We start from the raw sequence: 20,955 nt of genomic DNA, 5'->3' as shown, positions 1-20,955 counted from the left end.
TTTTTCAAAATTTCGAAATTTTTTTGAAATATCCATGTTTACGTACTATAATTTCTGTGCCGTGATGAGCAAACTAAATATTTTTTCAAATGATCTGGGTGACAGATAGACAAAACCTGTCAACTGTGTCGAATCCAGAGGTAAATTTGGCTTGAACAAACATTTGAAACTTTTTTTTAAATAAAGCATCCCAAGCGCGGGAAAATTCAAAATGTCACATTTCGGATAAATTTTTTTCCACTGGAGAAAGTACTTCAAATAATCATTTTTTTAAATAACTCTCGTTGGAATCGTTTTCCTTAGGGTCATGTGCAGTGCGGTCAAAATAACCATATTTTCGAAATTCGGCTTTCCTGAAAAGTTATCGCTGGTTTTCTGAAAATTTAGATTCCTTTAAATAACACACATTCTAAATATCTCAATATATGTACCCCCAGTTGGTGGGAACTATTATAAATATTAACTTACCGTTTGGCTACAATATTTTCTTGGTTAGATTTTTGAAAGAATGCTTCTTAGGAACATGAAAATTCAAAATGTCCGATTTTATGTCATTTCTCATTTCATTGTCACTGAGACAACATATCCCAAATTTGATTGTTTTTGACAGGGTCTCATCTGAATCGTATTGCTGAGATGTAGGGGAAGTGCCCTCATCGTGGCCTCTTTTTCGAAGTAAGGCTTGCTTGGGCGCTCATACATAGATTGTGAATTAATGCATACGGTAATGAAAAAGTGGATTCTTTTCCGCGGTTTTACCGCACAACTTGTTTGTTGTATTTGTCGCATTTGCGATAACTGTCATCGGATTTAGGTCCAGATTGTGGTCAACTCTCTATTAATTTAAGTAAGGGTTGGTACATAGGAACTTTTTGTATCTACAAAATGAGCATTTCATCTAGATAAACAAACCTGTGGAATGGCGTGATGTCTATTGTGATGCCTCCGACACCATCCACCTGCAACTCCGTCCAGAACACCTACAAAATTCAGATCGTATTCAACTAATTGTATTAAATTTAGTGTTGGGCATGTAAGCCTTTGAAGATATTTCAAACATTTAGTTTGCTTAATTACCCAAGATGATTGACTAAATTATTCTGTCAGCCTTATGGTTCCCAGTCAGAGAATGATGTCCAGCCTCATTCATTACCCAACCAGCACGACCGGCGCCAAGGCCAAACAGAATGGCCCCAAAGAATTGAAGACTAAATCTATTACTACTGCAAAGACAAATTCCAGTAATCCAAATAACATTCAATAATTAGATAAATAATTCGCCAAGGTGATGGCTCAAACAGGCGTTGACTTTTCATCCATAAAAATAATTCGTTAAAATCATTAGTAATGTTCTGATGTCGCTTCGTTTCATCAGGTGTTAGTGGACTTTAAGAATCTTGTGGACGATTTACAATTTAAGTTGAAATTTTTGTAATGTCACAATCATACCAAATGTTGTTTGTTTGTTCGCCTCCTTTCTATTTCCGGGCCCGGTCGGCTTTTCAGATTTGTCAGGATGAATTTTAACTATGGGAAGAATCGATTATGAAATTGCTGAATAGCTTGTGTCGCATCTTCCTCGTTTTCCTTGTAAGTAGTACAAAATAATATCCCCACCAGGGTGTCTCTTTGAAAGTTCGGTTACGTCATAGTCATAACCGTCGTATAATATTTCTAATTTACTACTTTCAATTTTAGGATGCATTTTTATTTCACCAAGAACCTAATTAAATTTTAACTATAAATTTTTAAAAGTTCGGTAAGGATTCGATGTGAATCAAATATGAAACACATTTTCAGGTTACTTTTCATACATACATACTTAATTCATAATGTGGATGAGATCATGAGAAGTGCATATTTTTCTCACTGCATTGAACAGTTGCTGCTTAGGAGGACATTGAAAAAATAATATACAATTACTTTATGTTGAAATATTAAGTAGATCCTGGTTGTATAAATGCATCTAATCATGTAGCAAGTAATAATGGTAACTATGTATTTATATGTGTATGTACATATATATTTATTCAATTTCTTGAAGTTTACTAAATATGTACGATTTTTTAACATAAGTATGGCACATTGGTCTACTTGTTAAAATTAAAAATTCGCAGACTAACCTGTTTATGCACTTGCTTTATTAACGTGTTGTATAAAAATTCTGGTCCTACATATTGTACTTCAAAATTTTAGATTCATGCCTTTTTGGTATTATTTATTATTTGGTCCATATGTCCTAACTATGTGAGCTACATACATAGGTGCAAATTTACCAAGTTTCATATGGAACCGAAAATTTGAGATAATAAATTTTTATGTATACATCTAAATTTATTATTTCAAACTTGCATATATGCAAATCAATTAATGCGACGAATTTCAATAAATCAGATTTAAACTTAGGTGTTGATTTAAATAAGTTAAATGAGACTGTATTTAGTCATAAACCGACGAGAATAATCGAGTTGCCTTCGATAAATATAACCAATTTTTCAAAATATTGGAAAACTTGGTGATGCAAAAAATTGATGCAAATTTAACATTGCTAAAAAGTAACATATTTGAGCTCATCACACTTATGTATGTACTTCAGGGTTAAAGTATATAATGACAAACTAATTATCAAAGACCAAAAGAGATTACGAGTATTTTTATTTTTATTCTGTTTTTCCAGTAATAAAATTTTTTGCACAATAACGATTTCACAATTTATTTATAAATTTATCAGTCATAACATCGCTAAGCATTGTTATGAACTGGGAATTCTTGCTGTAATGACTGCTAATCCTGAAGAGATCAATTTTCCTACAAATAAATGTTCTCCACGTGTAAACTGGAGCCAATTAGTTCTGTTATTGGGTATCTAAAAATTTCAGATTAAGTTATGATAATTAAATAATTGTATTTCGCTGCCAAGTAATTATGTATTTCAGACTAAAATGCATAATTACTTGGCAGCAAAATACAATTATTTAATTATCATAACTTAATCTGGATATAAATTTCACAATTATTTAAATACTTTGGTTATTTCCAGATAGTATTTCCAAATAAAAAGTTTTACTTTTACTGAAACACAACAACACGTGAAATTAATTACCAGCAAAAACATATAATGAGAAACGAATAGGAATTGCAAGTAAGATTTTATTTCTTTCTTTTTGATACACATTATTATAATAATGTGTATCATATGTATGTATGTGTAATACACAACCTAACTTTTGATATCCTAGTCTTCGTTGACTAAATGTTGAACAATAGTCAATTAAATATTTTTATTATTTACAACCAAATTAACCAAATATATTGAAGAAAAATACAGTGACGACTTGTCGATCGTAATTTACAGTGACGGATGCACTGTTTGTTTGTTTGTTTGGGCTGTTACCCCGAAGGGTAGGAATTCCTTGTTCAGTACAATTGAATGACTGGTCTTCCACAAGTTCCTCTTGCAGATAGAGAACGGACTCTATTGCGGCTCCCAAGCAGAGCAAGGCTCCGCACCCTCTTTTAGCCGATAACGGACACTTGGGAGCACCCACCCCGTACTATCACCGAGCCGAGTAGGATTAACTAAGTTTCCCTGGTCTAGGGCTCGAACGTAGGACTGCGTGGTGACAGTCCAATGCCCAAACCACTAGACCAACAGGGCTTAGTTACTAACCAAAATAGAAATGTGATCATGGCGACAGCTTTGCTGGACCAGGCAACAAAATTATATATTTAACATTTTGAATCCCGCATCATAATCTGGCCAAATTGAATTAGGATACAATGACGAAACAATTTACAGATGATCCGTTTGAAATCCTATACGACGGTTATTACTATGACATTACTGAATTTTCTACGCGTCACCCTGGTGGGGACGTTATTTTATACTACACAGAGAAAGGGGAACACGCTACGCAAGCCATTCAGCAATTTCATAATAGGTTCTTCCCAAAAGTAAAGTTAATGCTGGATAATCTTAAGAGACGACTCGCCACTCAAACTGAAAGTGAGTACTCGGATAATATGTTAAAAAAGGGATTAATAAATACCAAATTAATTTATATATGAGAGTTCATCCATTTTTAAGGTCCATTAACACCTGAAGAGAGAAAACGACATGAAAATCTTACCAATGATTTTAATGAATTATTTATCTGGGCAAAAAATCAAGGATTATTCGAACCATCACCATGGCGAATTACTTGGCAAATTTTTGAATGCTCGATGATTTGGATGATTGGGATTTACCTTTGTGGAAGTAGCAGATTTAGTCTTCAATTCTTCGGAGCCATACTGTTTGGACTTGGCGCTGGTCGTGCAGGTGGTGTCCGGTATTTTACAGGTCGTGCAGGTTGGGTAATGCATGAAGCGGGACATCATTCTCTGACTGGGAACCATAAGGCTGACAGATTTATCCAATCAATCCTTTTAGGTATTTAATATCTAATTGCAAACTTGATGGCCAACAAAATTTCAAAAAATATACTTGAATGTCCAACTAAAATTTTCCCACCATATTGTACTCTAGGTATTTTGGACGGTCTTCCAGGCGGTTGGTGGAGGAGACGCCACAACAAACATCATGCCATGCCGCAGGTTACCTACTGTTTATTTCACCTTTATTTTCAAGACTTTTAAATAGAAAGTTATCCATAAAATTAAATCAAAGAGAATAGATTACGACGGGGACCTCAACACACTGCCAGTTATCGCAAACTCGATTGAAGTCGTAAAACACCCGCATCAGGGAAGGTCGTTTTTTATTCAAAACCAGGTACAGCAATGAATTTATATTCATTAAATACTGTAGGAAATAATTTATTATTTAGTACCCTTATTAACAACAAAATGCATTTATTTACAATGTGTCCCTAAAATTTGCAAGAAATGGCTTTTCCTCACTGTGGATTGTTTCCTCGCCACGATGGCATGGCGTCTGTACAGCAGTCCAAGAAGTGTCACCAAGTATAAAAATTACTTTAACATGGCCATGATTGCGATTCACTGGTGGATTCTGTTATCCTTTGCGGCTCCTTGGACCACAATTTTTGGAGTTTGGTTTGGAGGAGCGTACCTGTTCGGGAATTTTGCTCTTTCCCATAGTCGTCTACCCGTGGCTAAGAAACAAACGCATTGGGTGGAGTACGCCTTTCGTCACACGGCAAATATCAAGTCAAGCTTCTGGGTTGATTGGTGGACCGGATATCTAAATTTTGAAGTCGTGCATCACCTCTTCCCAACCCTGCCACCGTTTCGATCCTATTTACTGAGGGACAAAGTGATGCCGCCAAGTATGACCTTCCCTACAATGAGTTTTCTTATATGGAGGCGTGGGTTCAAAATTTTAGAAATTTGGATAATGTAGCAAAACATTTTAAACAAGTGTAAATGCTAATCAATTATTGCTCGTTGATGGCTTAAAGTTTAATAAAATTACAATTTGTATACATATTCTCTTAAGTTTTCTGTTCCAGTGGACATGCTAAAGTAAAAAAAAAACTTTATTCACATATTTGTTCTCCAACTATATATGTGCGAGAAAGTTGAACGACGTAAGATTCGCAAACAAGAAACACACAATTTTGCAACTTAGCAAATAAATAAATTGGCAATGTTTCCTTTACACAACTCCAACTCCTTCATTTCTTTCATGCAATATTCTAAAAGTTCATCGGCATGCTGGTTTGATTCCAAATACTCATTGAATCCAGAAACTGCTATGTTACCTTGTCCTTCATACGTAAGAAATGCGAAGCAAAAACCTGCAATGACAAAGAGTATCTGAAACAACTCTGTCCTACTGGCACATTATAAAGTTTTGGATATCTGTATAACATTTATTACCTCGAGGCCCATCCTGTGGCAGATCCTGTGGCAGATATTAACTCCCACCTTAATATCCGTAATTGAGATGTCATCAAACGACAATTTTTCTATGGGGCCAACCAAGTTTGTCAAAAAGAGGGGAGGAAGTGAAAACAAATTACGGTATGTCAAAATCACAAACTGTTGGAACAACCCGGGAAGTTTTGTAATAAAATGATTCAGTGGTATGATGCCCTTATTTCTGAGAGTTAAAGAAGCAACCGATATGTCGCGCATCCGGTTGATATTATTTGATTCCCGCAATGGTATAGAAACACTCCTCCACTTCTATATAATTGTTTTTAAAAGATCTTAATTTCAAAGCTGTACCAAAGACTAATCAGCACTTTTCTAATAAATAAATGTCCTTAGTAAAGACAACTTACACATAATTTGTTAATTTATCTGGATGATTTGGCATCAGCATGGGGCACATTATTCCCAATTTATTGGGAAGATCTTGATCATATTTGAGCAGGAATCGTCGAACCCCACCAGAAATGATGGCAACTAAAATTGATGTTAGGTCGACATTGTGCTTCATTCTGATAGCTTTGAGGTCAACTAAGGGAAATTTTACTGTTCCGTGGGAAAGTATTTTGTTCCCATTGCCTGAAAATTCAGAATTAAATTCATTACAACATAAATAATTAATAATAATTTAGTACAACCTTCCCCTCACCATTAAAAATTGGCGGAATTTTTAAAGGACATCGAATCAGCGGGAGCCAAATCTCTGCACGTTTGAATGGTGCAACGCTAATTGATTGAAGTTTACCCCAGGTCATTTTTTCATCATATATTGACACAGACGACGGAACGGCTGAATCCCCTACTTTGTCAAACTTGCCAAATAATTGCATCAAAACCTTGAATGTTCCATAACCATCCATCAGGACGTGGTGAAATCGCCAAATAAAGAGTGAACCGTTGCCAGAATTTTTTGGCAAATGTGATTTGGGAATATTATTTAAAAGTATGATTTCCCACAATGGTGCACTTTTCTTCCAACAGCGACATCTCAACGTCTCGCTTGTTATTTTTCTTAGGGCGTCAGGATCAGACCAATCCGGAGGTGAAAGCTTTGTATCTGAAAATAAAATTAAACCGATGTAGTAAATTAGACGTATTAATTTTCATTAATTATTCTAGTCCTTACCTTCATAGTTAATCACGTGATCCTCAAGTTTAAACTTTCCAACAGGCTTCCAAAATAAATATCCCAGGAACGGACGAAGGGAACACTTTAATTCAGGAAATTGCAAATTTCCTTCACTATCTCGTTTTTCTAGCAAATTTTCCTGCACCTTCTGCATTACTCCTTCCCTTTGTATAGATGGAATGTCTGTTACAAAGGTCACCGACATTGTGAGGGCTTTCGTACTATAAACGTTTTCTCCAGCGAGGCAGGAGTCGAACCATGGAACCATTTTAAGACCAAGTAAAAAATTTCCGAGCACGGCAACCGTTTGACGAACGAGGTAGAAAAAACAACACAGGGATTGGTACTGAAATGACTATTATTGTGATAATAATTACAAATAGTTTTTTCATAACATTGCACAAGCAACTAGACGTAGATGTTCTTAAAGTTTCCATATTTCTTTAGAGAAAATGATTTAAAAAATTCAGGTGCTACACTAATTCAAGTTAATGTAAATTGCAATGTATACCATTGTGATAGTGAGATAGTGTATACGTGCAAGCAAATTTACACATAATGGGAATCTGTACAGAAATGTTCGTTCAAATATATAAATATGTATATACACAGACCTGCCAACATTAGTTGGTATGGTGAAATATGTATGTAGAACCGATATTCGACTCAGATAACACCTCTTTAGTTAATCCCCATACAATTTGTTAAGAACTTTTAACTTATATGCATACAAAATAGTAAACACATTTAATTGTATATTGGTCAATACCTACAGAATCCATGAGCTCTGCGATATAAAAATGTTGTATGTAGGTAACAATGAGTATAATAGAAACAAACATCTCATTTGCGATTTATTCGTTTCCCACAATAGATATGGTTTTACTGGTCATTAATTCCAGAAGCGATTGCGTTTAATGAAGAAAGATTTTTTTACACAATTACTTAGAAATCCCAATTGGAAACAAGCAAAGTATGAAAATCATAAATAATTATGAGATCTGATGAAAGATATAGTTTTTTATATATGTTGTGCTTGAGCATATGTACATAGTACATATCCATTCCACCAGACCGCAATAGTTTATGTATATTGTGGGATCGCGTAACCTCACCCACTGGAAACTATCCATGCAAACTACCCGTCTGCAAGAAGTCGCCGTATGTTGACTGTGCCGTGTTACAGTTCGAGTTTGATGAAGGGGATGATAACTACTTCTCACACTAATCTGCTTGTCCTCAATTCCAAACTTTATAATAAACCCTCTTATACTCAAATCAGGACTTTATCTTCAGCACAATTTATTGACGAACATTCACACTCTCAATCAATTCACAAAACAATTCTAATTTTCACAAAAATTCCTACCAATTCTAACAATTAATTCCCGGAGCACCCTTTCCGTGCCTCCGGACTCCTTCCCCTCTCCCCGCAGAGTCAGCCATGCCGTCTCCTCTGTCTCTTACCCGACGCAGTACCTCTCATAACTCGCTCCTCACAGTTTGGGGTTACTTGCTACTATACTTCCTTATGCTATCTTAATTACCTAAATTACTTTATAATTCAAAAACTGGTCGCGAATACAAAGTTTTTATATTTTTATATTATCTACGACATTATTATCTATTATATATGTCAATTTCAAATTATGTTTCCGATAATAAATTTTTCCGATTTATACCAATTTTATAAGGGAAAATTACTAATTACTGAATAACTCATAATCTATGCGCGAAGACAAACATTTTACAATTTTTAATGATACATACAATCATATGCCTTACACTAAACCAAAAATTTATATATACTTCCGACCTCATTAATTAGCTAGAACAAATTAATAATACCAAATTGAGTAAATTGCGCAAATAACACCTTTTCACATACATACACTTATAACTGGATTTGACATATATACTTGATTGAGTTAGGCAACATTTACTAAATCAGGAATGAATTATAATGAATTATGACCTAAGCTTACGTATAGGAGCATAATTTAAATTTTAGCAAATATGTTTGTCAAGGTACCATATTGTATTTGACATATTTATAGTGCTCAGAATTTAAAATAGGTTTGTACAATGTAATTGCAAATGTTTTGCATAATGGGTAAAGGGGATGAAAAGATAACCCCTCATGAATTGAAAATTCATACAAAATCCAAACAAATCAGTTGAAAATAATTAATCCATTACATGTCATTTGGAAATTGACGATTCTTACATTATGTAAGTATGTGTGATAGATATACATATTTGCACGTCCGTTAACTTATATAAATACATGCTACTGCACACATATCTGAAGTATATACATGTGCATAACACAAGATGGAATTTAATCAAAGCATCTAAATACATATGTACAAGAATAAAAAAATATTTATAACACGTCAAAAGAAATATCACATTCATTTCTAGTAAAAACAATTGCATACAGAATATATTTTGACATAAATTTTAGCAACTATGTAATACTAATTAATTTTCAAATATCCATTATGTCGTAGAATTTCATGTTGCAGATGCTGCATGGCAGGCACTAGTTTTTTATCGGACATTAAGTTATTGGCGAGGTCTTCAATGTATGCTTCTGTATCGTCAATGACACCACCAAACTCTACCGGAAGGGTGGACGGATCCTTCAAATTTGTTATGTATGACATATCCGATTGAGTTAGTTCGATCTGAAATGACAAAAATATATATTACAGTATTTTTACGAACCAACGTATATGATTCTAAATTTTTTGGCAGACAATTAATGGGGATATTCATTACGTGTTAGCATAATTAATTACATATTTGCTTTAATATTTCTCGACATATGACTTTCTTAGTGATGGATACATTTGCAAGAAATTTTTCTATGGAAATGTTTCTCTGACATTGCAAGCTCTGTTTTAAGTATTTCTAAGTTTGTAACCGTGGGAACTCTAAATTAGTAACCACAATGTATTCTGTATAACTATTAATTGATTTTTTTACTTACTTTCTTCCTTAACTTTTTTGGGATTAGCCATTTGAAGGCGTGAAAAGTACGAACAACGAGAGCATTACTGTTCACAAGTACGCATCCCTTAACAATCCTGGTGGATAACTTGATGGGAACTTTTAATGAAATAAGGGCCGCCTTTTTGACAAGATCCATAGTACTGAGATGTCGGACATGTGCCAATCTTAACCCACGCATATCAACAATTGAAAGTATTCCGGCCCGCTGCATTTCTGGCGAGAGCCTTGCGGCAAATACGTAAAGGATAAAGGTAAAAAATAATACGTCGTCCAAGATAGCTTTTGAAGGATCCCATCTGTCTGGAAAAATTATACATTTTTAGTTGGTTTGAAGATTTGATTTTAACAGTTAATAGTTTAATTATCAAACAAATAACCGATATCAGTATTTATTTTTTCCAAAGCCAAACTTTTAGGGGTATTCACGAAACCTTCTTCATAAACACGTTCACCATAAGTATAAACTTTTCCAACCAAGTTTTGGTGGGCCCAGTAGTAAAAAGAATTTTGTGAATAATTTTTATTGTTAAATTTCTCATATTTTGTATGTCACATATATTTCTAAGATAGATTTTGTGAAATAAATAATTTCCTGATACAAAATCTGTATCCGGAAATTTTCATGAATACCCCCTTGGTTATGCTTACTTATTCGAAGCACAAGTACCGCCGGTCCTTCATCCTCCTTGTTTCTTTTCATAATCTGAAATATGCCACGATCCGCAATGGATGGCATGGCTTTGGGGTTCAGGCGTGCAAATAAATCTGGAAAATTTACCATGGCAACTCGATAAATAGACCGGACCTGAAGAATGGATAAAACCTTGTCATTTGATTGGACATTTGGACATAAATATATTCATATGTTTATGAGCTCACAAGTTCATACATAGCCCTCACTTCTAATTGGCAAACTCTTAGGCAAAAAATAACAACCGATTCAGGAGCATATTTCTTCCACTCTTGTAAATCTGTGTCGTCTAAAACACAAGATATGTATTTTATTTTTACACTTTGTTATTACGGATATGTATTTCACGTCGAAGAAAAAATGGAAAATTTACCGTCCACCAAATTGTAAAATTCCTTAATTGCTTCCTCCTCTTCTGTGCTGTATGGTCCTGAAGGTGGAAAAAGTCGAAAAACAGCTTCCTTCAGGGATTCGTTTTTACTATTCATTTTACCGATTTGCGAAATTTTTAGGTTGATTGCACATCTGGAATTGGTATACAAATGTGAACTGAATACTGGCCAAGGTAATCTTGAAATTGCGTATAAAGCAAGTTTTTTTGACTATGTATCTTCCTTATTTTTTCTATCCATGAAGCAGGTGGGATTGGACGGACCGGTTTTTAGCAGCTTTTCCTGCTGGGAATCCTCTGAATATGAGATGCGTGTCAATAATAATAGTGGGATCAATTTGTGGCGTGGATTGTATCTTATGCGGATCTGCAAAGTAATATAATATGCTAAGTTCAATGATGCGACACGTGCTTGGCTATTCGGCACATACATAACTAAATGGACATTTTTACTGGCGTGGGAATCCGGGGAGTTCTAATCTGCAAAAATACCATCATCGTGGAATAGAAGCCATGGATAGTGACATGCAATTGTGTCCTATAATATATAAAAACGCCACAAAATTCACTTTTTATATTCGGTGTATTCACTCATTCGGATTGCATGTCTTTATAAACGTGATTATCCTGGCGATGCTGTTAAATTTGTTTTTTAGCATCTTAATGTTAATAAAATAAAATAAACAATGTAACTCTATTGGCTTGAAAAATAGCTTTTGCAACTACATGGCTGATTTTTATTTCGCAAAAAAATTATCAAAACAATAAGGTCCAAAACAGAGATGTTATATATGCATGTATGTAGGCACCACATACTTACTTAAATACAGATCAGTATACGTACTTATTTATGTATGGAGTTAATAATTATCCGGGAAAAAATCTACATATCTATGTACAGGGTGAATCTGAGGAATGTCCAGGCTTTTAAAAAATCATAGCAATTTTTCGGGTAGGACAATTTGAAAAATTTTAAGTTTGTTTTGTACCTTGGTTCATAGAAGGATTTATGAAACTGAGTTTGACTAAAAAATCAAACCGGAAAGATGATCCGCATAGATTTTCCCAAAAAGTGTCAAATTTACCATTGAAATCCCTATCCCGTGCCACACTTAACGACCAAGTTTTCGGGGAGAAAATGCGATTTTTTTGTGTTTTTGAAATTTTTTCTCCCCGAAAACTTGGTCGTTAAGTGTGGCACGGGATAGGGATTTCAATGGTAAATTTGACACTTTTTGGGAAAATCTATGCGGATCATCTTTCCGGTTTGATTTTTTAGTCAAACTCAGTTTCATAAATCCTTCTATGAACCAAGGTACAAAACAAACTTAAAATTTTTCAAATTGTCCTACCCGAAAAATTGCTATGATTTTTTAAAAGCCTGGACATTCCTCAGATTCACCCTGTATATCTCATTTTAATAAAAAAAATATAATTTTAATAATTGTAATCATGCAGGTGTATACATATTTCATCATTATCAATGACATTGAAGCTGAGCTGTAATAATTAATGCTTAAAATAAATACCAACATGCATGTAATTAAACTCGGGAATGTCCCTTCTTTTATTCAGGATTTACTTATTTATACATACATATTGCGAGTTTCACAAAACAATAACAGCGAGAATAATAATAGCGAGATAACTTGAAAACCTTAGGGGCATATCGTTTTTAAGAAAGAACGAATAAATATACATACATATGTACATATTCCTTTTATCAAAGGATAAAATAAATTTCCAGGAAAGAAAATCTCAAAACTATTGAGATGTGGGAACATTTTGTCTTCTATGTATTTACACGTATTGTTTGACAGAAGCGTGCAAAACCAGTTAAGATTTTCCCACAACAGGAGTATACAACCGCATGTACGTATGTACCTTTCATAGATACAAGTAAGTAGATACATACGCACGTGTATTATTTATACAAACTCGTTAGCAATTTTTTCAGTACAATTTTTAATTTAGGTTTACTTTAAATTAAGCAATTCATTGTAATCACATGTGTAAATACAAAACCCAGGATTACAGCATAATTTGGATTAAAAATGTAATACTTACAGCTGCCAGGTTTACTTTTCATTGTCGTACAGGCATCGTATTTCGCTATTGTTAACAACTTTAATTTAATGAATGGCACAAAAGCCGTAATTAATTAAGGTAATTTATGTCTTACTTGGGTGGGTCATGTCTAAGCAGGGATTAAAAACCACACAATGAGATGAATACCTGTGTGCATTCATTAACTTTAAAATAATAAGGAAATGTACTCGCTATTAAATTCAATTGTTTAAAATCCGAATTTATAAATCTTTTACCTATGCATTTGCTCTCAGTCTTCTTCCTGGTTTATCATAAATCTCATCTCTTCCTCGTGGTACAAAATGGGGCGAAAATTTCTTGCCATATTGTCCCTTCTCCAGGTAACATTTATTACCGTGAAGGCAACATCTTTGGAGGACGTGATTCTCCAACAGGTCGCCGTTTCTGGGGATGTGCCATGTTTTCGAAACGACTCCCTCCTTATCCAACAAGTCGATAAGGCCAATGGCCAGAGCACCTACAAATTCTTGGGAGATGATAGCAATTTGGTTGCATATGAGAGGAAGGTGGACGATTCTGGGAAGGATGTCATCCTCTTGAGTGGAGGACAAGTTGCCGTTCAAAAAGAGTAAAAGGATTTATATCGTGTTAAGAAAGAATAAGGCGGTGGGAGGTAACAATTCTTATTATGGACAGGTTGCTATAATTCGGTGAGTGAAATTTTGAAATTACCGCAAAAAATTAAACCCTTTTAAGAATTATATGAAGTAAATAAATGTCTGACTTTTTTCTACTTTTTTAATTAGCAAGTTCACTTTAAACTGAATGGGTTATCGTAAATTTAATAGCGATGCTGCACCTTCAGATAAAACAGTTTCATCCATTGACCAAGATGGCACGTCTAAGAAAATTGTGGTAGAATGGACAACCTTCGATGAGCACTATATTCATGGGAAACAGCCCTTTCAAAATCTGGCGATATCCTGTGCCTACAGCGTTATTTTGCCTTGCTTCATTAACACCACGGTATTCGTCCCATCAGACAAATATCCCATTTTGCCCCCATTCAAGGAGAAGGAACCTTCAAAAGTAGTCATTGACGAGTTGGACGCCATCAAGATAAAAACTGGGGACGGCTCCGACCCAAACGACAACTATGATTTGTATCTCGACCTTGAAATTAATGCGGTGTTGGGGAGAGGCGAATTTATTGCGGGGTGAGTTAAAACAATTTTAAAGTTAACTCTACTTAGACTTAAAAAAGTACAGATAGATTGACCAACTATTTTCAGTCTTGTCGGCACTCTCGTTCAGTCCACAACTGATCTGGTCTGCTCTGTGACCACCATTGGATGCGTTGCAGCCCACGTGGCATCCGGCGCGGCTGGAATTGGCATGCAAGTCATGGAAACTGTAATGGCTGTTGGGCAATCGCTTGAGGGAAGGAAGAAAAGGGGTAAATAGATCAATGGGAATTAAATTAAATGTGTTATATTCCATAATATTTTATTAAAGCGATTCCCAACGGAAAAACGGTGCCTGATCCACTAAAGGATTATCCCGGATGGAAAACCCAATTTGCAACTAATCTATCAGCAGGAGCATATTTTGCTCAAGAAAAAAGAACCGATGGTCCAACGTTCTATGGTTTTGGAAACTGCCCCCAAACTGACGCTGTAGTTCAACCAAAAACCTTTTCTAATTACGAAGAAGCTCTTAATTTCTATCAAAAGGTTTTACGAACGGACTGCTTCGATTATATGAAACCATTGTTGGAACTAACCCTGTCAAGCGGATTGGTAACCTGGGCAAATCCACACTTTGAGTTTGTGGATGGGCACGAATTCCTGTGAGAGCTTTGCAAATTGTTTGAAAATCATACAAAATTATGCAATTTTATATTTTTGATCTAAATATTTAGGAAAAACCCTATCCTTCCTATCAAGGATTTAATGACGCTTACCACGGCCGCGGAACTCGTCGCATTCACAACTGTCCACAAAGCTGCTCTGCCATCTAATTGGACTCCGTTTCCCTTTCTGCCTGTCACCGACAAAAAACCGATCTCGCCCAGTGTCGCACTCCTGAGTCAAATCTTCCTTAAGTATTTGTCCATCACTAGACAAAAAGCCCGTCCTCATATGATCCACTTATCCCGACATCTTCTCCATACCGCCAATTCAGCGTTAAAAAAGCTTGGCGAGGATGGCCAAAACTTGGAAAAGTGCACCGAGTCAGGATGTGTGAAGGACAAGGAGATGAACCAAAATGATAAATGCGCAATGATGGGGATCATACAATTCATTAAGAAAAGACTCGGACAGCTGGATAAAGAAAACTGGACGGACGCTGATGTTGTGTCATCTTTTGAGAAATTCTTTGCAGAGAATGAGGAAGCCATTGGAAAATTTGTTAACGCATTTGTGTAAAATTTCAATGTGTTTAATTTCTGAAATTATAATTTTGTAAATTGTCCAGGTTTCCAAAATGTAAATCGAGTTTTCAAAATAAAGTTAATAAAATTAAATGTGTTATATATCAATTTCCGAAGCCAAATATTAATTGACCGCATATGTATGTATGTTGATGAATCCTTCCCATTGTAATATAAGGGTTAATCCGAGTTATATAAAAATTTGTCCAAGAATAAGGTTCACTTTGGGGACGGCTTCATTAAAGCGATTCCTCTTCACGGCACTCCAATCCTTCCATTGCTGCTTTGCCTCGGAGAACTGTAATTTAAATGGAGATGAAATTAAGTACATAATCCTAAAACGGGAAATTGTAGGGTTATTTCGTGCCATGCATCTCCTAAGTACATACTAAATGTTGGCGCGACATTTTAATTAGTGGTTAACTTGTATGCAACACATGCATACATACATGACTGGGCACATAAGGAATTTGAACACTGTATAGCCACTTGTGCAGCAACATGTGGCTAACACGAAAAACAAGAAAACCTCAGCCAGATGATTGAATAGGGATGAGTGATAAGTTGTCACAAAATAATCCAATCAATCTGCACATTATATTGATGCGTATATATATTGCGAAAACGTGGCTAACATATTTGGCAGGGATTTTCTGCAACTCCCGAATTATTTTATCCCTCTCCTCGAGCGCCATTCCTTGTGCAGATTCGTCCCCAAATTGGCTATCTTCATCTTCGTTGTTTGTAACACCACTATCGCGCCGGGTTGGTAATGTGGCTGTAGTTTTTTTGCGACTCTATGTAAAATATAAATAAATGTTAAAATTATTCAAGAATTTAAGCTAAGTTGAAATTATATTCTAATTCCAGTAGCCTAAAAATCCATAATTGCAGATTTTTGTACATGAAACGAGCATTAATGCTCGTTTCATGTACCAGTGAAATAAACTGTGCATCGTGGATTTTTGTCAACTTATATCCTAGTGAATTGAATTACTAGATACTCACCAAAAATGGGGTCATATTCGCGTCCTCGTCATTCTCAGTAAATGCATGCCTGGGGCCATTACCAGTTCCTACACTAGTTCCGGTTGATATGGATGCCAAGTTCAACTCGTTTAGACCGTTCTCCTGCATTTCGTTGGTGGGATCAGGACACGAATCTAAGTACGATGCTTTCTATATTATTTCAAAATAAGAAAACGTATTTAGGCACATTCGATGTGTAGTTTACATAATTAATTTGGTTTCAACTTTCACGAAAGGGTCTGGTATATATATCCCACCCTTTTATAAACTTATCTGGATAGTAAGCACGGAAAACTTTTGAAAAATTAAAGATAAGAAAATCATTAAGAGAGTAGGCAGAAACTTGAATGTTGTGAAAGGAGACAAAATTAGAGGTGAGTGGATAGTCACTAAGGCTCTCCATAATATTCAGATTATATTATAAATAATATTCAGAAATATTTAATTACCTTCAATTAGTAACTATTTGGCACATAAATTAACGTCCTGGGAGATGTTTTTTGTCTGTTGTCTGTTGTACAGTATAGGAAGGTTTAAACAAACTGAAAGAAAGTTCGTTTGCTTATTGCAGCTATAAATAGGCAACAAATTGTTGCATTTCGAGCTTATGATCCGAGCAAATTTTCAATGAATGTACAAAATTCAGGAGGTATTACAAATGTAACTGTATTGCAAAGATGCCTAAATATTTAATTGCGTTTATAAATATAGCACAACAGTTGAGTTTTTCTTTTTTGTAATCACCACTATTGTAAAATTGGTCGAATTTGTGCAAAACGAATATATCTTATCTTCTGATTCAAACGATTTACTACACCTTCCGATACGTATGTATGTGGGATGAATTACTTACCTTATACCTAGGTACATAAACTCATACATACCTAGCTGGCTGAGCTACATAACATACCTTGCATACATAAGCATGAAATCATATATGGCTACAAAAAGAAAAGTAAACCTGGGTATAAACCTTTATCATATGAATGACTACAATTGTCTGAATTAATACCTATGTACATACAAATGTCCTACAAACACCCGGCGCCTTCCTTTGTAATCAGTATTTTTAATGATTGATTGTCAAACTCTCCGCATACCTGGATTTACTCACGTTAAATAAATAATATCTATACCATAAAGTGCGAGGCTTCCAAAACAAAACCAACAATCTTATTGATGTGTTTCATGAACAATTTTATTACAACATATTTCTTATCGAACACACATCCTGCATTTTATTTGATAAATCCATTTGTATAATTTAAACATATATGTAATAATTCCCCATTCAAATAAGCATCTGCTCCAGGATGAGCTTCACTTTAGGAGAGCTTCGATCAAGCAAGCTTTTCTTATCTATGCCGTACCTTTTCCATTGTTCTTTTGCCTGGAGGAACTGTGGAGGAGATTGAAAAAATGCGTTATTAATGCCTACCCCCAGAATTGAGCGACATACATACAAATTGCCTTAAGCTTACATATTTAGGCGGTACAACCTGGGCCTGTGCAAGTACGCTGGCTTTAATTTCCTCTGCCTCATCGTTTCGTCCCTCGTCACCAAATTGGCTATTGTCATCATCATCTTCAGTGTCCTGTACGATAATAATTTAATTACCGGATGCTGAAACATGAGAAGCATATATTTTTCGAAAGTTTACCACGTCAAGGTTAATAACTGGGGGGTCGGAAATGTCTTGTGGCACGCCAGGTGGTTGGACGCCGCGACCCATCCTCCCTATTTATAATGTAGATGCCAATGTTAGAAATAAACATATCGCCAATATTCGAACTAACCAGTGTGAACTGGGGGTACTCCTCTATTGGGAGGCGGAGGTCCAAGTGGAATTACTTGTGCAGGCGGATAAAATTGTGCTCTCCGGCGACTCCTTCTTGGTGGCGACCTCATCGAGAATCGTCCACTTAATGGAGCGGGAGATCTAAACGTCTCATTCCGAACTACGCGAACGCATATGTTATTCGCATCTGTCTTTGCATATTGTGTCCGTATCTTTTCAACCGTGTCCGACACGCTAGCTGTGGGACCGTTACCACGACATTTCTTAATGTAGTAATGTCCCGGGTGTAAGACTTCCCTGGGCTATAAGGTTAAAAGAAAATTATGGGCGCCATTGAATTTAAAAAGATTGCACGAACCAGTCCGTGAGCTCGCAAGACACTGCTCCATAAATCACTTGAGGGGAACACTCTCGGCGGGAATTCATATGGTGGGAAATCCTTAGAGCGGAGATTAACCGATACTTGTATTGGGATTGGGTACGCCTATTTTCATTCAAAGTTGTTAGTTACGCCTAAATGAATTAAATAAAACAAATCTTATCCTAATGAGTTCATACTTCATAGGACTTACCATTGCACAATTTGTTGATATTTTGTTGTTGTTGTTGTTGTTGTTGTTGCAAATTTGTTGTTGTTATTTTAACTTTTATCAACCTGCGCTAAATACTATTGGGAACAGTGTACATACTACACATGTAATCAAGAACATTCTCACTGCCAAATGAAACTCTGCATGACCAGTATTTATATGAATAATAACGCACACTATCACAAGACATATACATATATGCACATTTGCCAGTTGAGGGCTCAGCTTATGGTATTGGGAGATTAGAGAATGGATATGGGTTACCTGAGTGAGATAACTGAGGAGGAGATTCCTTCAACTTGGCAGTACCAGAATTTGATGTCCTTTGAATGCATATTGTTGATCACTGTTAGTTGCTTTATCAGATGCAATATAAAACTCAACTTTTTTGAAATTTGGAATATTTTTTCCCCAATTCGAAAGAAACTAAAATTTAAAAAAAGTTGAGTTTGATATTGATAAAACAACTAGATGGGGTCAATAATAATTGTACAAATCTAAGCAAAAGTAAATAGATTTTTTAGGATGGCTTAATTGCGGCTTCTGGTACACTCATTGGGTAATACTACAACATATACAAACGGTATCAAAACGGCCGCCCAGTTGGGGCCATCACCTCCTGATTTTGCGTTGTGAAGGATTTAAAACTTCTTGGCATAAAGCAGACAATATGGAATAGGCATAGGATAACCGTAGATAGAATAGAATGTCCAGGCTATAACTTGCACGGTTCCCTCCATGTGCTTAACGGTCAGTACATATTTAAGTACATGTCAGAACAAGGCCGAATGCAATGTTGGTTCAGATTATCTCGGCTGCCTTTATTTACATTTGTACATTTCCAACTCGACTTATCACTAAAATTCGCAAACAATTTCAAATAATAACTATGTATACGAAACCAACTGGGATTATGTACATTGAGTTCAAAATAAATATCAACATTTATAAATGTTTAACCACGCTAAGTTTGGACTTGCATTGTCAAATCAGTAAGTCAACAATACAGGTTTTAATAACGGATATTCTGATGTTTTCAGGAAAGAGTTGTACGTGAAAGTCGCTATACCACAAGAAGTCACGAAATTCAATCCATTACCACACTTGTCCATCACACAGATAAAGTGGCTCCAAATTCTTGATCAATCCTTCTGTATGACAGAATATTAGCCCGATTATAACAGATATTCATAACTTTTTTTCAAATAAAAAATGTTTAGAAAAATGTGCAACTTTTATTTTTGCGCGGTGGAAGCGTCTCACAATTTGACCATAAATTCAAATTTACGGCACGTTTACTGCAAAAAGAAACGGTTTATGGATATCTGGCATTGAAGACGGCAGTTACTGCAAAAAAAGCATAATTTTTGGCATGCCTTTTTGCCAAATAGCGTACACTGATCAAAACCAACCACGATGCCTTTGTAAAACAGCTATATTTTGTTTGTGGGTTTTCAATTCGTTTTATATTAATAAGATTTTATATAATAAACATGTTTGTAAACAACGTTTCAGTTTATTGCATGCTAAAATTTCCCTAAACATCCATTTGTAATGACGTAATATTGATCATAAGGTCCGAATCTGATTATGACACGACTTAATTTCGATTTATGACGAATACAAGATGAGCATGATAATGAAGATATTTGATAATAAATACGTATACATAAAAAGGTAAGTAATTCCTTCAATCAACCAGGACATGAGAATTAATTTACATACATATGTAACATATTTATTCAAACTGGCTTACCAATTAGTAAAAAATATGATTTATTGGATTTCATGGTAAATAATAACAGATGTGCCTTATGCCAAATATTGTGCGAATATTTTTAAATATTAATCAACCTTTCCGAATTACGCAAAAGGTGTGTGAAGTATACGATAAAAAAAAGATGAAGCAGATTAGACAGTTGTGTCA

The 20,955-nt window shown here is 35.2% G+C and overlaps 5 protein-coding genes across 9 annotated transcripts; 2 read left to right on the top strand and 3 right to left on the bottom strand.

Annotated features, from left to right (window-relative positions):
• The first annotated feature begins 3,761 nt into the window (after positions 1-3,761).
• LOC110860871 (acyl-lipid (8-3)-desaturase) lies at positions 3,762-5,451 on the top strand. The gene is made up of 5 exons (XM_035860684.1): positions 3,762-4,006; positions 4,088-4,432; positions 4,529-4,596; positions 4,670-4,774; positions 4,886-5,451. Exons 1-5 carry the CDS (start codon positions 3,781-3,783, stop codon positions 5,363-5,365), a joined length of 1,224 nt encoding a protein of 407 aa, XP_035716577.1. The 5' UTR covers positions 3,762-3,780; the 3' UTR covers positions 5,366-5,451.
• Positions 5,437-11,313, bottom strand: LOC110860870. 2 transcript variants are annotated; one of them, XR_004837403.1, is made up of 9 exons: positions 11,110-11,313; positions 10,925-11,025; positions 10,694-10,850; positions 10,023-10,345; positions 7,025-9,717; positions 6,548-6,955; positions 6,252-6,477; positions 5,845-6,153; positions 5,437-5,762 (listed from the first exon to the last, which is right to left on the bottom strand). XR_004837403.1 is itself a non-coding variant. In XM_022109984.2 (5 exons), exons 1-5 carry the CDS (start codon positions 11,222-11,224, stop codon positions 9,508-9,510), a joined length of 906 nt encoding a protein of 301 aa, XP_021965676.1. In that variant the 5' UTR covers positions 11,225-11,312; the 3' UTR covers positions 8,312-9,507. The 2 variants fall into 2 exon arrangements, 1 of the variants encoding a protein (XP_021965676.1); XM_022109984.2 differs by lacking the exons at positions 5,437-5,762; positions 5,845-6,153; positions 6,252-6,477; positions 6,548-6,955 and having other exon boundaries at positions 8,312-9,717; positions 11,110-11,312.
• A 1,979-nt stretch (positions 11,314-13,292) lies between these two features.
• On the top strand, positions 13,293-15,637 carry LOC118439410. Its single transcript, XM_035860703.1, has 4 exons — positions 13,293-14,393; positions 14,469-14,632; positions 14,692-15,025; positions 15,098-15,637. Exons 1-4 carry the CDS (start codon positions 14,002-14,004, stop codon positions 15,603-15,605), a joined length of 1,398 nt encoding a protein of 465 aa, XP_035716596.1. The 5' UTR covers positions 13,293-14,001; the 3' UTR covers positions 15,606-15,637.
• On the bottom strand, positions 15,603-17,449 carry LOC110860897. 2 transcript variants are annotated; one of them, XM_035860705.1, is made up of 4 exons: positions 17,089-17,449; positions 16,619-16,789; positions 16,246-16,365; positions 15,603-15,908 (listed from the first exon to the last, which is right to left on the bottom strand). In XM_035860705.1, the coding sequence occupies exons 2-4, from the start codon at positions 16,745-16,747 to the stop codon at positions 15,801-15,803; spliced, it is 357 nt and encodes a 118-aa protein (XP_035716598.1). In that variant the 5' UTR covers positions 16,748-16,789; positions 17,089-17,449; the 3' UTR covers positions 15,603-15,800. The 2 variants fall into 2 exon arrangements, with proteins under 2 accessions (XP_035716598.1, XP_021965705.1); XM_022110013.2 differs by having other exon boundaries at positions 15,703-15,908; positions 16,246-16,407; positions 17,089-17,436.
• Positions 17,450-17,810: 361 nt separating this feature from the next.
• LOC110860898 lies at positions 17,811-20,458 on the bottom strand. 3 transcript variants are annotated; one of them, XM_035860704.1, is made up of 6 exons: positions 19,011-20,458; positions 18,797-18,922; positions 18,492-18,740; positions 18,301-18,377; positions 18,139-18,234; positions 17,811-18,038 (listed from the first exon to the last, which is right to left on the bottom strand). In XM_035860704.1, the coding sequence occupies exons 1-6, from the start codon at positions 19,011-19,013 to the stop codon at positions 17,999-18,001; spliced, it is 591 nt and encodes a 196-aa protein (XP_035716597.1). In that variant the 5' UTR covers positions 19,014-20,458; the 3' UTR covers positions 17,811-17,998. The 3 variants fall into 3 exon arrangements, with proteins under 3 accessions (XP_035716597.1, XP_021965707.1, XP_021965706.1); XM_022110015.2 differs by having other exon boundaries at positions 17,820-18,038; positions 18,437-18,740; positions 19,011-20,449; XM_022110014.2 differs by having other exon boundaries at positions 17,820-18,038; positions 18,121-18,234; positions 18,437-18,740; positions 19,011-19,766.
• Positions 20,459-20,955: the final 497 nt, after the last annotated feature.

Source organism: Folsomia candida, unplaced genomic scaffold (genome assembly GCF_002217175.1).
Source record: "Folsomia candida strain VU population unplaced genomic scaffold, ASM221717v1 Fcan01_Sc035, whole genome shotgun sequence".
In the NCBI taxonomy this organism is placed as follows: Eukaryota; Metazoa; Arthropoda; class Collembola; order Entomobryomorpha; family Isotomidae; genus Folsomia; species Folsomia candida.
Note: the sequence above shows the minus strand (reverse complement) of the source record. Positions and strands in the feature narration are given on the sequence as shown.